Raw genomic sequence first — 15,548 nt, 5'->3', positions numbered from 1 at the left:
ATGAACATACTCGTCTGAATGCACAGTTGATGCTGAGAGCTAGTGTGAGCACGGGAGACAGTGTAAGATGACACGTGTTGTATACCCATAGTCAACGACGCAAAAGACGACTGCAGGTCCAACGCATATGATCGCCGCCGCTAGGCACCAACGCCACGATATCGCACCCTTGCCACTTTCCACGATCTAGGCCAGCACCGCCACACCTCTCACTGCTATTCTTGTCATCTTCCATCCGGTTTCCATACCATACCATCCCCATCCTTCCGCCCTTCCGCCCATTTAGCTGCCTACCAGCGGTAAAACACGGCACATCAGGCATCAAGACGCGTAACATGTCCCACCGAACGCGCCAACACGCTGTCACATGCTTCATCAGGCGTCCAATCAAGCTACGGCAACGACGTTGTTTGGCAGTCGGGTGGGAGTCATTCTTCGTTCCCGACTCTGAAAGCTCCAGCGAGAAATGGCCACAATATCTCTGTTGGGTCGGAACGTGGGCGAGAAGGCAAACAGGTATTGGGTGATTTTCGTTGGCTCCGTTCGGAGTCCGTCGGATCACCAATCGAAGAAGGCAACATAATGAGAAATGCCGACGAGACAATAAGCCGGACACTGCGGATTAGGAAGTAAAGAAGTCTGCAACAGGTATCAATGACGCCATATTACACCTAGATAATGTCGCCATGTACAGTCGTATCTCGTACTCGGATACCATGCCCATCACGGGCACTACAGCGGCGCGGTTGCCTGGGCATATGCGAACGTCTGTCTAGGCAGCCAGTGCACACGCCCTTTTGTTACCAAGGTTCGCGGCTAAGGCAACCTCACTAGACAAGACATACGGGAATGCGCTGCGAACAAGGCTAGAGTGTACATCGTTATTGGGGGCGAAAAGCCAAAATCAACAACAACTTCACGCAATGAAAGACGGGATCATGTAGAATGCTACAACTGGAAGCAGTAGGTATATGGTTCGTTTTCTGATTATGAGTGGCATATTCTATCTACTCTTCTCCGATCTGAGTGAGGTATCATCTATAACTTCCTCTATGTCCTTCTCCTATCCGATCCATCGCAATCTTTGGTATCATAGCTTTCGTAGATGAGCATGTACCAGCCATGCTCAAAGTGCGCATATAGTAAAGGAAACATTACAGTTTAGAGTGATACCGAAAAACGCTCCAGTAATATGTACAGTGAGCGACAAGTTATGAAACAGAGAATGAGGCAACGAAAGTGCACTGTAAAGATGCACCTAATGACCTCAACATGAACAGTGCGAAGAGACTCAAAAGCAGCTCATCATTGCCTATGACTCTGTTGCAGAGCCATGACAGCCTGCTCTAGTTGCCGTAATCGTGAGTCCTTTTCCTCATTCTCCTGTCGAAGACGCTTGATTTCGGAGCGCATCTCATCGTTGCCACGGTCCGAGATACCAGAGTCAGAGCCTACTCGCTTGCGCTTGAGACTCAGATCCTCCTCCTCGCGGTACTCCATGGGTCGGTTGTAAGGTGACTCCGAGGCTCGTGACTCAGCGATGGGTGAACCTTCCATCTCACGCCTGACCATGTCGCGGCGGATTATCAAGCCATGCATGTCTGCTGACATTGATGTTCTCCGGTGTACGCGGCGAACATGCTCAGCCAGGTTCTCCTTCCGCGTGAAGCCGGCGCCTGAGCTGCGTTTGCAGTCGTGGAAAGGGCAGAAGAGAGACTTCTTGGTACCGCCGTGCATCTTGTGAACTTCACGTTCGTGGCGAAGAAGGCCGCCGCTGTAAGTGAAGCCTTGAAGTTTCTCGCAACCCTTGACGTTGCACTTGTAAGGTCGGTCATGTTTGTCCATGTGTTTGCTGTGGTGAAATTAGTCAGAGATTGCTGTCAGAATGGGACTTGGAATCACTCACCTCCATTCGCATTTTCGGTCGAAAGATGTACCCCGGCATTCTTGATACTTGCACACCATCTTGCCGTCTTCATTGCGCGGCGGTTCTTCGGCGCGTTTGTAGCTGTGGTTCTTCCGTAGTGATCCGTCGTCGTCGCCATCTTGTGAAGAATCCACAGATATCCCTCTGCTGTGACTTCTTGGTGGGCTTGTGGTTATGATCGGTCGTTCGCCAGCAGTTGGAGATGTTAGAGGAGACCGAGGGCCGACCATGCTGACGGGGGTAGGCATGTCGGTAAGTGAATTGATGGAGATATTCCGCTTGTGCTCGTGTGGGACTTGCATAGGAGTGGGATTTGGTGATAGTTCAGTCATGATGTTCTGGTCGTAAAGGTTGAAGAATTGGGGGTTAAAGCACTGTTGCTGGGCCTCAGGTTGGCGATTTGGTCGATATATACCAGAAGACGCGAAGTCAGTTTGTGGCTGAGCAAAGAGATTGCTTTCCGCCGCTCCGGTGACTCTAACTCTCGGAACTTGAATAGATGTGATCAGATGACGCGGACTGTCTTGAGGTGGCAATGAATATGGGTGCCAAGAATTATGGTGGTCGGAGCCCAGATGCGGAAAGGCCGTTAGAGGTGGCGCAGCAATGCCTGGATCTTGAGGCAAATAAAAATTAACGGGCGAAACTGCCTGATAGTCTTGGGCGGCAGGGCGATAATAAGTATCTGGATTGGAATCTGTTAGCTGCCGCTACCTAGGTATGGATTACTCCAGCCTGAAACCTGGGTAGGTAGACGTTCGTGACTCAACTCAAACCAACACGGGACACTAGGCACTTACCTGGACGCGGCGATGGCTCCGCTCCTCCAGCCTGACTAACCCTCAAGACTGGCAGCCTGCTCGTGAGACCATCCGAACTCAGATCGGGCTCCCAGGTTTCCGTGTTTCGTGCCTGGAACAGATCATGGCCCACATTGACGTTTGTCGCATGCGTCGCATGCTGCGGTTGTTCGCCAATCAGCTCACGGCCGAGGCTGAGGTCTGTAATGCGTTAGCACCGCTTGACTGGACAGCCACAAACTTTAACCACTTGTCCACCTGAGTAGGAAGCCTCATTGGGCGAGGAGAGATGTAACACGTACAGTCTGACGATGCACCTGTATCCCACGAAAGATTGAGGTTTTGTAGCACTGCGTCGTATCGCACGCGATCTTTGTTGCGATTCGTCTGTTCGTCCAGAGTTTTCTCATAAAACATCCAGCACACTCCCCACAGCACAGCGAGCGAGGGTTTGATGGTCCATGGAAAGGTGCTGAGAGCTTGCGGCTTCTCGGCGAATTCAGTGAACCATGCTAGTAGTTTGCGCTGCTTCTTGTCATGATCGCCGTCGAGCAACTCCTTGAACGCCTTCTGCGCCAAGACTTCAATGAGGTCTGTCTGCAGTCGCAGCAACAAATGTTCATAATTGGCAATGAAGTTCTCGTCAAGGATAAGTCCAGCGTCAAGCCCTTGGGCCAAGAGCCAGTCGTCACCATACTGCCGGCGACACTCCGCAAGCACGTTGATCGCTTCGTGTACTGCCACGAGGATCTGTATCGTCTCATTCAGGGAACAAGCCTCAAAGATCGGCGTATTATGGTGTTTGAGGAAGAGTTTGTTACTACCCGCAATAGACGAGAAGGTGTTTCCTGCGGCATGGAGCTTGCCGTCGACCGAGCGAAGCATACTAGAGCCGCAGGTTTAGTAGTTGAAACTAAACAAAAGTTTACGTGAACGTACTGTTGCACCTCATCTCCTAGGTTTCGACTTGCGGGAGCAGCCGAACCCGGCGTCTGCAGGTTGCGCGACGATCGCTTCAACTCCGGATTCTTGTGCTGACTCTTGCAGATGCGATGGGCGACACGACGCGACTGCTTCGCATCCTGGACGCTGATCCGCGATAGACCGTTGGCAATACTTCGGAGGCTTGGCGAGAGTCTGCCGCCAAGGGCGTTCGCATCAATTGAGCCATCGAGCACGCGCGGCTTGACACGTCGACGAAGCTGTTTGACAAATTGTAGAATCCTAAAGGTGAGGATGATGCTCGTTTGCTTGCTGCGTTGTTGGATCGCCATTGCTAAGCGAGACGGGCGGTCCGAAGACGTAAGAAGAGACGTGTACGCAACCTTCGCCGCTTAGGCTCATGGCTAGTATGTATACTTGGAACATCCAAGGGCGGAGCAGACTGGAAAGTGCCTGCCGGTGAGCCTGCCTTCGTGAAAGGGGAGTGTCAAGCCACGCTGTATGGCCACACCCTGCGTGATTCGCCAGTTGACAGCTTGTTGAAGTGCACAGCCACGCCAGCCTGCCGCGTCTTGGCCTGGGGCATCAACGCCAGACCCGAGACCACCTCTCTCGCCCTATCGTTTCTTCAGCCTGGCGAAAGACAAGGTCACGCATTGTATCGGTGGTGTGGCGCAGCCATTCTATCTGTCCTGCACGAGAGCTCTATAGGTAGGCACCTACGAATGTGCCGTGTTGAGGTCGCTTGACCGCCATAGTTTTGTCGCTGCCTTGAAAGAAGCCTGTGTTTTTTCCAGAACCGGTGTCTTCTTCATGCGGAACTTTCAGAAACCATTAGGAAGTATCGTTGACCGCTTGACGTCTGTAATCCGATTCGGCGGGATCTGCGGCCAGGATGTAACGAGGCTCCCCCGCCATGATGGTGCAGCACCCTCCCGAAACGAGCTGGAACATGGATTCTGCGTAATGTCTCATCGCTGGATGTGATGATGGGTGATGTTCGGATTGAGAGGGCGGAACTAGAAAGATCATAGCATTGGGTGGTTATGATAGTGGCGTGGAAAGAAGAAAGTGCTCAGGCATAGGACATGCGATAACCTCATTGTCCTCCAGGGCTTCGTCTCCCAGATGGATGCAGTGATCTACTAGCTCTAACTATAGGTGTTGGTCAAGTCGACACACTCCGCCCGGGCAGCATCCCAGTATATAACCCGGCGTCACACGAAACATTCCCACAACTCCATGCCGAAACATCGCGACATGTTCGCACCGAGTTCAAGTCCGGATGTCCGGTTGTCCAAATGGAGACCATGTGTGCGAACTTCCAAGCGCGGCCTCAACGGCTTCGGAAGCTTGTTTCCTTCAGGCATTGCATGAACAAGTTTTGAATCTTTGGGCGGAGAGTTGGCTACCGAAACCTGAGAGGCCTCAGGCGAGCATTGTGTCAAACACGTGCCGGGGCGCAGTATTACAATTCCTGCAACTAGCTCGCACTCGTCTCTCCATTTGTCGATGGTTTGTTCCGTGAGCGTTATGTGTAAGCTGTCAGTTCTCGAAGCATGCTGAGTAATGAGGGTTGAGCATTTTGACATGTGGTCGCTGGGTAACGGGGAGTCATGTTGTGTGAAGAGATGGAAAAAAGAGACATGAGAAGAGACTCAGTTCCTTGGTTTGTGGAGAAGTGTTATCGCTCATGTTAGTATATTGTACAGCAACCACGCTGGCTATGCATTTTTGCCTTTTGCCCAGCTCCTTCGTATCCACCCTTCCGTCAGCCTCATCTACCCTCGGGTGATCATGACCTCAGGCCCAACAAGAAGCTACCACCACTTGAACCACCACCGTTGCCACCAGAGTTACCACCAGGCAGATAGCTGATGTTGGGGTTCCTCGCCAGCATCTGCGCAATATCCTTCTGGGTCTCAATGCGCCTGATCAACACTAGACCGTCACCACTCTTTGCCACTGCCTTTGAGATTGTGTCGGCAGCCTCGGCTTCACCTTCAGCCCTGATAACGTTTGCTTGCCTCTCTTGCTCTGCCTTCTCTACAATGAAGCGCGCGCGCTCGGCTTCTTGTTGTGCGATCTGCTTCTCTTCGACGGCCTTGGTGAACTCTTTGCCGAAAGTCATGTGTGTGATGGAGACGTCTTCGAGGGCAATGTTGAACTCGTTGGCGCGCTTGAGCAGATCGGTCCGGATGCGGTTGGAGACGGCCTCTCGCTGAGTGATGAGTTCTGCGGCATCAAACTGGGCAACGATGGCTTTCAGGACTTCGTTACCGATGGAGGGGAGAACACGCTCGTCGTAGTCGAGACCGAGATTCTATAGACACGTTAGTCGTGGTCCTTGGAGCTTCTGTCTTGCGCGCGTGGGTGAGGGGATAGACGCACTTGGTAGATCTTAGGCAGCTGCTTGACCTCCGGGCGATGCAACACCCTCAGTGTAAGTGTGACCATCTGCAAATCCTTGGATCCCGTCGTTGTGCTGATATTCCTCGGCCTTGTCCTGACATCGAAGACAATTGCCCGTTGCAGCCATGGGACCAAGAAATGTGTGCCCTCGTTGACGACGTTTTCCTTGACTCCGGACAGACGGTCGAAGATGACGGCGCGGGTTCCGCCTTTAACGTCGTAGAGGGAGCTCTGCACCACGCTGGCGCCGATGGCAGCAGGAACGACCCAGCGGAAGAGTGAGGTAGGTATCGCGGCCATGGTGGGCGGGTTGTGAGGCGTTGGTGTGGTGAGGCGGCGGCGGCAGGCACGATGCGGAGAATCGTGACAAGTGCATGATGCTTCTACCAAGTTGGCTGGTCCGTGCTTGTGCGGCGAACCATGCCTGTGATTGGCGCATACACCACCACCATCATCGACAGACACACAAGAACATGTGGGCGAGTTGCCATATCTTTATTGGAACATCCACAAACTCCGTGCGGGTTATGCATATATGTGTGTGGGGCCTCAAAGCCCTTGTACGAATCTCTCACCCGCCCATCATCTCCGCTATAGACACAACATCGACTCACTACTGCTCAATGAAACCCTTGTGCTCCTTGTGCGCCTTGTACCAATAGCTGTCCTCCTTCTTCGGCCGGAGCTCTTCCGACAGCTTCTCGAGGATGACCTCCAGAAGCTTCTGACGGCCGTCCTCGTTCTCCGCATCCCGGTTCCACACGGCAATCTGTACAGCATTCCAGCGAACACTGTACGAGATCCCGCAGATGTCGTCGTTGAAGGCTGTCTAACAGTCAGTATCTAGGACATGTGAGAGTGATTCAAAAGAGATGACTTACAAGCACGCTTCGTCTCGACGGCCCCCTGCAAGACGTCACCGACGGCAAGCAGGCACATCTCGTGCCAGAACTGGGCCGCCAGGTCCTTGCTGACCTTGAAATACCATGCGCCGCCGCGCGTGTTTCGTGGATCTTCCCATACCGGCTTCACGCCCAGGTGGAAGAGGTGTATCGAGTCTCTCAGCTTCAGGTTCTCTACCGGTATGTTATTGAAGTGCTGGTAGAACTCCTTGACGGAGACAATCTGGTCTCCAAGCGGCTTGGGCCGAGTAAGGTACTCTTCTGAAGCCACCTTGTCCTTTGGTGCGGCCTGCTGACCCTTCTCCGCCCAAAACATCCACTTGAAGCGGAACTCGGGAACTCGCACCGACTTGAAGATGTTGTTGAGCATGGCGGTGCCACGTGCAGGTGATGCTGTAGCGGACTGCTCTTCAGCCGACGCCTTGGGGAGGTCAGAGGTGCTGAGCACCGGGAAGCGGCCAGCCATGGTAGGAGATGTGACGGGGATGCCGAGATTGCTGCTAATGAGCTTGAGTTCTTCGATGTTGGAACGCGCGGTGAAGATGCGCTTGCTGTTTTCGATAGCAAGGTCGTTGGCGAGGTCCTGGGTAGTGTCCTTGGAGTGAACGTTGAGAGGGACAATGTCTGCGTCACGGGGAATGGCTTTGTTGAGAGCGACGATTATGCGATTAATTCCGACCTTGGACTCGTATGTCAGGGGATTACTGGGGTAAGGCACACCGTGCTTGGTCGCGTGGACAAGGCCTTCAAGGAGTAAGACCGAGAGGGGCTTGCGCGCAGCTGCGGCAGTCCTAAGCTTTTTGCCGGATTCGTTGGCTGAGGCGAAGAACGCTTCACGCTCGCTGATCTTGTTGTGGTCAGCGTTATGAGCAGCAGAAGCTCTGAGCATGCCGATGATACGAGTGGTCTCGTTCATAGTCATGGTGACGGATGTGAATGTAGTGTAAAGTAGAATGATGCAGAGAAAAGAGACTATGACTGAGAGTCTTGAAACAGGTATAGAAAACTGATAGAGGATGGTTTGCAGATTTGTGAAGGGTGATGAAGAGCTGGAGTGTGATGGACGAGAACAAGTCAAGGAGAGGCGATTGGGAAGTCTTTACGCTTCTGTCCCAAGCCGACAACGTGTAAAGACGGATAATAGCAGGCGGTTTTACTGGGAGCTCTGTTCGAAGAGCGCGAAGCAGCATCGTGGTGAAGGTGAAGGCGAATGGACCAACCAGCGTCCAGTGTTGGGCTTGACGAGATCAGACCATATGGACGCGCTGGCAGGATAGCAGCAAGCCCGTGATAATGATAGACGCTCCATAGAAATAAACGAGACGTAGGACCGTCAAATGTATATGCAAAGCTCATAAGTGATGGAATGCAGGATTGAGACGGTATTGACGTTGGCGTATGTCGGAGGTTAAGGACGAATACGAGGCCATAGAACAAATGACGCGGAAAAGACGAGGTTATGAGAGAATCAATACATACCTAAACTCGATATTAGATATCTCTTGTAAAGACACCTAATTCAATACTCTTGGTGAAGACCTGTGACCGTAGGAAGTGGGGCAGCGACACACCGACTCTAGCAAGGACAGAGACAGGAGACAGAAGAACAGGTGCAGGCAGACAGCACAACAGTGAGACGGTAAAGATTGACAAGAAGAGGTGAGGTCAGATATGTACGAGGCCAGCTGGACCTTTAAGAGGCTTAACCCCTCGGAGACCACAAGTCAGCCATGCAGGCGCCCGCTCTAACTACGTTTCAAGACGCCGTTTCACGACCCCTGTTGACACCAACGAGTCGCTTCGGCCTCAGGCCAATCTAGAGCCGCATGCGTTGTCTATGGAGCATCCTATGGGATACACGACACTTGTTTACACACTCCAGCATGTAGCATGTGAATATCTGGCCCGGCATTGGCCTTGAGGCCATGTGTGCTGGCGGCGGCGGTGACGTAGCCCCATGGTCTTCGCCCAGTCGGTACCGTTCCGCGAGAGATCTGCACAAACTGAATCTTACCCAACTTTTTCCCCAGACTTTTGTAACCCACTCCAAAACGCGTAGACAAACTCCAGCCGTCCCTACTAGGAGTGCTAATATCGGAGAATACCGGACAATATGTCGTCGCCATACATTCACGAGGCCGTCGCGCACCGCAGCAAGCGCGTGCGCTTCTCCAATGAACCCGAATCTTCGCCGCCTTCGATGTCCTCCGACTCGGCCCTTGCGTCGACCAAGGCCGCAGAGGACTCTACGACTAATGCAAGCGACTTGGGTACCTCAGACAGCGACAGCGAGCTGTCCGAATCGAGCGAAGAACCCAGCAGCGACGAGACTTCAAGCGAGGAAGAAGAGGACGACGGCGGCGAGGACACAGAGATGGAGCTTGAGGAGCCAAAATCACAAGACGGCATTGTAAATCTACGCGCAAACAGGGGCAAGAAGCCCATCATGAAGCTGGGCGATGAAGATCTTGGACCTGACATTCGTGGTTTCCTCAAAGACTTTTTACCGCAGTTGAAGGCTGCAAATGAAGAGTTGGAGGCGCAGAAGAAGGCTGGAACACTGAAGAGTTTAGACTCTGTCGAGGCGCATGAGGAGGGCGAGCCATACATTGAGATGGTGAGTGCTTGTTTCCGCCGTGTCGCAGGGCGCTTCTAACGGTGTCTAGGACCTTGGATTAGGCGTGCTCGAGGAGAAAGACCCGAATGCGAACAGCGACGACGACAGCGCGAGCGATGCCGAAGATGGCGACAAAGAGAAGGATGTGCTGGGTAGATTAATGGGACGTGACAAGAAAGATCCAGCGGGTATTGAGGTAGTGCAGAACACGACGGGGTCATAAAGAGATGATATTTAAGAGCAGCCCATGCTCTGCTGTCGCGCGCTCTACTGTCTTCTCCCACCACTCTACTTAGTGTCCGACACCCCCCTTTGCCCACGTCGCGTCAGCATTCTCGTGGATCTTGGGCACCTCGATATACTCTCTGACTCCCTTCTTCCTCTGGTAATCACTGCCAAATCTCTGGTCCCTTTCCTTTACCCGCTTTTCGAAATCCGGCATCTGATCTGCCGCCGTATAACTCGTCATCAACTGGGGTGGGCCCAATGGCAGTTTGTCGCCCCGGTCAGTCTGCCAGAGATGGTAGATTTTGCCGTACAGCTCGACAACCTCTTCCATCTCTTTGTTCTCAGCTACTTCCCACGCGGCCTCTGGGACGCCCGTTGGTCGCGGCATGATTAGCATTCCGGATTTCACTTCGAAGACGTGCGAATGCCAGAGCTTTTGCTCTTCGGCATCGAGTGTCTCGTAAAGCTTGGGGGAGATCATGTATTCTGCAAGCTGGTTTAGAAGTGAGCTGCGCAGTCCGAGAGGTCGATGACTTACCGATACCGATGATTCGTGCGCCTTTTTCAGGAGAGTCGTAGAGGATACATTGGCGGACTTCATCATTCAGGTGCGCACAGTAGTGGTTTGCTTCGACTGCATCCCGCTTTGGGTCATGGGCATATGCATGGAACGCGTTGAGATGCGCACATATCCTCTTGACTGGAGCGAAATTCTGATCGAATCAATAAAGTTATTATCAGAAAGGCCTGATGGACTTACCTGAGTCATGGCAGCACCAGCTTCAAGTGTATTGTTATATGTACTTTCTGGCTCACCAGCTGTCTTGTTATTTACGGGAAGTGAGTCCATCTTGTCTGGTTGCGTGGTCTTGGTGATGGTGATCTGCACTTGAGACTTCAATTCGTAGTTGGTTGCGGGGTTCAACTTTCGTTGCTGGGAGTTTTATTGATAGAGCAGCCCGCCAAAGTCGCTGATGATAATCGCTGGTCAGAAATAGTTTTCGGCATCTCGAATGACGAAGTTCCCAGGGCGCACATCGGATCATGAACATAGGTTGACGTCATCATGATCTACGATTGGGCAAAACAGCGGACCCTCCAGTTCTCCTTGAATCAAGCGGAACAGTAGCGACGGGTTTAATGAGAGTATTGATGCATTCAGCACTGCTAATAGAGATCTCTGAAAGCACGCGATGTATGGATTTGACTAGTATATAGAAGTCTACGAGCTCCGGTTGGAATGTGGCGAATGAATACACATCTTTCTTGAGATGGAATCTTCTGGCCCTATCGGATATGATAACGACTGAGAATAACTAGTAGACTACACTACCATTGAACTTCGTCGCTTGAACCTACATTCGACACCAGTCTGGACGTTGAAAGAAGCATTGTGCGTCTTCCACGGCCGATCATGCGCCATCTCAAAGTCAAAACGGTGCAAAACCTCTGCAGTCACTTTGTAAATCTGCGTCAAAGCAAGCTATGAATCGTTAGCAAATCTTCAGTGTGTGATCACGGACAACTTACAGGCCTACCAACGCATGTTCGCGTCCCTGCGCCCCATATCAGGATTCTCTTATCCATCACTCTCGTGCGGTCTTCGCTCTGTAGCCATCGCTCGGGAACAAATTCATGTGCATCTTCCCCAAATACATTGGGGTCATGCGAAACGATAGCTGGATTCATCCCAACGGTATAGCCCGCAGGGATGTGCTTCCCACAAAGTGTGATCCCCTGGCTAGGAGCATACCGAGGCATCGAGACTGCGAAGGCAGAGAACAATCGTGATGCTTCTTTGACTGTGGCTACTAGATAGGGAAGTGAAGCGAGTTGAGCATATTGAACTGGGGATGATAGTGTACCATTCTCGAAGGCTGCATCGACTTCCGCACGCGCTTTTTCGAGCTTCTCTGGGTGCTTCATTAAGAAGTAGAAAACGGAGCGCATAGAGATAGATGTACTGTCCGCTCCGGCCATACTAGTAGGGCTTAGTGTGAAGTCTGGGGGTCTGGGTGTCATTATACATACATTGCAACCCACATATCTGACGTAATTTCCTTGTGTGAGTAGTTCACCTTTTCTCCCTTTTCCTGCACAATTGCTAGCAACTGAGACAGTAGATCGGGTCTCTTTTCAGTCACTTCCAGTGTTCTCTCGGTGGCTATCTTCGTCTCCATAATTGCAGTCTTCTTGATATCTTCTACAGCCAGCACAGCTCTCAGTAAGCGCGGAACACAAACAGCAATCAGAAGCAGGAATGGCCGCATGTAGTACGGAGTCACTGTCAAGAGAGTAAGGAAAGGCATCGCAAGATGAACCGAGTGGATGTAGCCTTTGTAGTCGATGCTGTCCCGTAGGAATCCAAAGGCTTGACCAAAGAACGCGACGCCAACGCTATCAAATGAGTACCTAATTCACGTGTTAGCCAGTACAATCACAATCTACTAGTGATCCCATCTGGCTCACATTTCGAGCCAGAATCCAAAATCGAATGCTTCTTTGCTATCAGCGAAGCTATCCATCCGTTCTAGAAAAAGTTCCAATGTCTCGTCCAGCCGGGATTCATTCTTTAGTATACTGGAAAGTGAATATACGCCTCCAACAATCCTCCGATACGCTGCGTGAGCCTTCTCGTCGGTCTGCGTAAATAGATCCGGTTGGCTGTTTAGTCCTTGTGGCCGCCATGGTTTATACCAGTCCGTTTTCTCGAGTGGTTTTTGAACTGGGTAGATATACGGAATGGCCGTGGTATCGGTTGTGACGATCTCATCGGGTGCGATCCGAATAATCGGGCCATATTTCCTGTGAAGAACGCGCTCGACCATCTCAATATCGCCTTTGTGATGGTGCCACATAAGCCATGTTCGTGAGACTGAAGGCCAAAATGGCCCTGGAACCTTAGCTAGTGGATGGAGGGTTCGAGCGTAGACGAGCCAGATGAGATAGTATGCCGCGAAGGATATAGCGATGTAGAACAAGAAGACAGAACTCGTTTTTGAACTAAGAAAGACATCGGATAGGAGCGCCATGTCGTAGATGTCGACGTTGAAGAGAAGAGCGACTCGAAAACTATGGTTAGTAGAGGGAGAGCGCGCACTATGTCCCGTCGTTTATCAGTGGCAGCAGCGCTCTGCAGTGAACATGACAGGGTTGTTTGCTGTGACAACGAGTCATGATCTGAACATGCCATACTAGTATACTCAAAAGAGCAACGAACCCGATGCGTGTACCTAGGTATGCTGCAAGTACTGGGGCGTAACGCAGCCCCTCTGATTCTAGCCATAGTTTGCGCTCCACACGTCAGTCAGAGATAACCTAACTGAATTCGAGCTTCACCAGCTGGACGCGGTATGGGGGCTAAGGCTGCCATGAATGAGGGGAGGGATCGTGAACCCTGATAGAAAGAAACCGTTTTCGGTATATCCGAGAGCGGTAGCATCCTTCCGACTCCCCAGCAAATGAACGTAAGGAAAAGTGCTGCTGGGTCTGCCTCGTGTCATACAGTCAATAGCCTAATGGACTTTGAACGAAAGTTACTTCAAAACATCAGATCCCATGCTTTTTGTAGCCGGTGGCTTTCCTCATCTCGTTCTCGAATGTCGATGCAGCTTACTCATGTTACTGTTAACGCTCTCTTCCCGCGCTCAGAAAGCCACGAAGCGAGACGGCGCTAGCCATGAACAACCGTTGTCACTCATCCTTGCCTTCATTACGCGACGAGTCTTTGGCCCGCGAGCTAAATGTAGGGCGTACGCACGTCTAGGCTGCTAGTAAGCCGATACCTAGGTGAATTTTTTAACCGCATTGACGGATGCACATCCTAAGAGGCCGCTTCATATTCTTCGCTAGGCACCTGGAATCCTATGGTAATAATGACACCCCCATGGAAACGTACAGCTACGTCACTTGGAAGCTGATCGGACTACTCACTACGGAGTACGTTACCTGGTTCATGCTGCCAAAAATAACTTCGCATGGATCGTCCCGTGTACAATTGTTTGACTGGGAAGTGAGCATGGAGCCGCCCGAGACAGCACTTCTGCCATAAAGCGCTAAGCTCGCTTCGAATTCTAAACAGGGCAAATCAGAAACACTGGGGTTTCAATACTATGAGGAGGTTGGAGGATACAGACGAGTGCGCTGATGCTGTGGAGGACCTGTGATTAGCATCTTACCATGACTGACTGACTTCGTACTATATTTGATCATCACTCTCCAAGTATCAACTTCCCCGATACTTACATAGAGCCAACCACGGGCAATGAGTCGCAGAGAAGTGGTAGGTGATAGTGATCTGTACACACTGACCAAAGTATCATTACAAGATCAATATTTTCATCTCACTCATGACGAAGAACAAAAAAACATACAACAGCGGGGATTCGCTAGTGGTCACCCACCTAACTACTAGTCCGCCGGTCAAAGGCTTGACGTGTGGAGAGCAAACGGGATCCAGTATACTCCTTTACCTGTGGTCGTATGTGAAGGTACTCGAGAGGTAAAGGTTATATGCCGGTAGTGTTGTTTCAGCTCCAACTGTTAAATTCGCGATAGCTCACAAGGCCCTCCTGAACACCATGCCATACCAAACTTTCGTACCAACCCACTTCCACCCTCTCTTGCCCACAGCACCACCCTCAACATCCTCCTTTCTCATATCTCGCTCATTCACACTTATCACCTCAAGTCCCGCAGCTCTGGCTGCCTCTGCAGTCTCCCCAACTGTGTAGACGTAACTACTTCCTCTAACCTTCACACCATGTGCATTGACGAAGCCGGCTTGGCTAATACGACCCATGTCTGCATGCATGTTGGTTACCAGCGCTGTGCCACCTGGTAAGAGTAACGTGCGCAACGTGGCGAAGTAGTCCTCTAGCGGAATGTGCTCTAATACTAGAGTAGAGATGACTGCATGACTTGGCTCCAGGTTTTGAACAGCAGGCAATGGGGATTTCGATGGATCGTTGACTGTTGGAAAGCAGTCACAGCACTTCAGTCTTAACCGCACCTTCTCTTGACCCTCAATCGACGTAGCCAGCTTCTTAGTGGCGATATTCAACATACCCTGCGAAAAGTCCAGACCAGTTACTTCGATGCTCTTTCCGTTCCAATCATAGCGTACGAGCTTTCCTGTATTTCGTCCAGTCCCACATCCCAAGTCGAGGACATGAAGCTTCTCTTTTGTGACATTGCTGTTCTTGACCTGCGACAAGAATTCTGGAAGAACTTTTTGAAGTTCCAGATCGTCAATTGCTTGCAGCATGTTGCCATCGGTATCGTAGACGGAAGCCCATTGGTCGTAGGCAGCTTGAGTTGGAATATGCTGGACTGAATTGGAGGTGTTGCTTGCACTTGTAGCCTGCGTGGGGTTTTGTTGAACTTCCAATGTTGAGCCCGAGTCCGTAGTTGAGAAGGAGGCATTGACGTTTGAGGGCGGGTTGATGTCCACAAGGGAAGTATCGAAGGTCATATCAACGGACGTTGGTTGCGTCATGTTGGTTGAAGCGGCTCTCAAGACCTGATGGAGTGTTTTTTTTTTTGAAGAGGAAAGACAGGAGTCGGTCGTAGTTGCAATAGCAGATAATTGGCTGTGGCTCTAGCAACAGATGACGACGTTTATCGCGGATCTGAAATGGAATAAAGTTTCTGGGGGCTGATACTGTCTTCGATGTTGAGTGCCCAACGAAAGTCTATATAGAGATTCGTTTAGCCAATGA

The 15,548-nt window shown here is 51.4% G+C and overlaps 5 protein-coding genes across 5 annotated transcripts; 1 reads left to right on the top strand and 4 right to left on the bottom strand.

Annotated features, from left to right (window-relative positions):
* Nucleotides 1-1,305: 1,305 nt before the first annotated feature.
* On the bottom strand, nt 1,306-4,001 carry GT037_003885 (uncharacterized protein; the record flags this gene model as incomplete). The annotated part of the gene is made up of 5 exons (XM_038928932.1): nt 1,306-1,852; nt 1,907-2,612; nt 2,728-2,928; nt 3,030-3,613; nt 3,667-4,001. 5 exons carry the CDS (start codon nt 3,999-4,001, stop codon nt 1,306-1,308), a joined length of 2,373 nt encoding a protein of 790 aa, XP_038788639.1.
* Nucleotides 4,002-5,464: 1,463 nt separating this feature from the next.
* On the bottom strand, nt 5,465-6,381 carry GT037_003884 (protein elicitor peat 2; the record flags this gene model as incomplete). Its single annotated transcript, XM_038928931.1, has 2 exons — nt 5,465-5,992; nt 6,061-6,381. The coding sequence occupies 2 exons, from the start codon at nt 6,379-6,381 to the stop codon at nt 5,465-5,467; spliced, it is 849 nt and encodes a 282-aa protein (XP_038788638.1).
* Nucleotides 6,382-6,694: 313 nt separating this feature from the next.
* On the bottom strand, nt 6,695-7,905 carry GT037_003883 (eukaryotic translation initiation factor 4e type 3-a; the record flags this gene model as incomplete). The annotated part of the gene is made up of 2 exons (XM_038928930.1): nt 6,695-6,906; nt 6,963-7,905. The coding sequence occupies 2 exons, from the start codon at nt 7,903-7,905 to the stop codon at nt 6,695-6,697; spliced, it is 1,155 nt and encodes a 384-aa protein (XP_038788637.1).
* Nucleotides 7,906-9,096: 1,191 nt separating this feature from the next.
* Nucleotides 9,097-9,823, top strand: GT037_003882 (uncharacterized protein; the record flags this gene model as incomplete). The annotated part of the gene is made up of 2 exons (XM_038928929.1): nt 9,097-9,600; nt 9,650-9,823. The coding sequence occupies 2 exons, from the start codon at nt 9,097-9,099 to the stop codon at nt 9,821-9,823; spliced, it is 678 nt and encodes a 225-aa protein (XP_038788636.1).
* A 69-nt stretch (nt 9,824-9,892) lies between these two features.
* GT037_003881 (cytochrome p450) lies at nt 9,893-15,325 on the bottom strand (the record flags this gene model as incomplete). Its single annotated transcript, XM_038928928.1, has 8 exons — nt 9,893-10,314; nt 10,367-10,541; nt 10,589-10,716; nt 11,188-11,311; nt 11,359-11,809; nt 11,860-12,240; nt 12,298-12,927; nt 14,418-15,325. The coding sequence occupies 8 exons, from the start codon at nt 15,323-15,325 to the stop codon at nt 9,893-9,895; spliced, it is 3,219 nt and encodes a 1,072-aa protein (XP_038788635.1).
* Between the last annotated feature and the right edge of the window lie 223 nt (nt 15,326-15,548).

This window comes from Alternaria burnsii (genome assembly GCF_013036055.1).
Source record: "Alternaria burnsii strain CBS107.38 chromosome Unknown 730, whole genome shotgun sequence".
In the NCBI taxonomy this organism is placed as follows: Eukaryota; Fungi; Ascomycota; class Dothideomycetes; order Pleosporales; family Pleosporaceae; genus Alternaria; species Alternaria burnsii.
The sequence above is the reverse complement of the archived record's forward strand: the minus strand, read 5'-3'. Positions and strand labels throughout refer to the sequence as shown.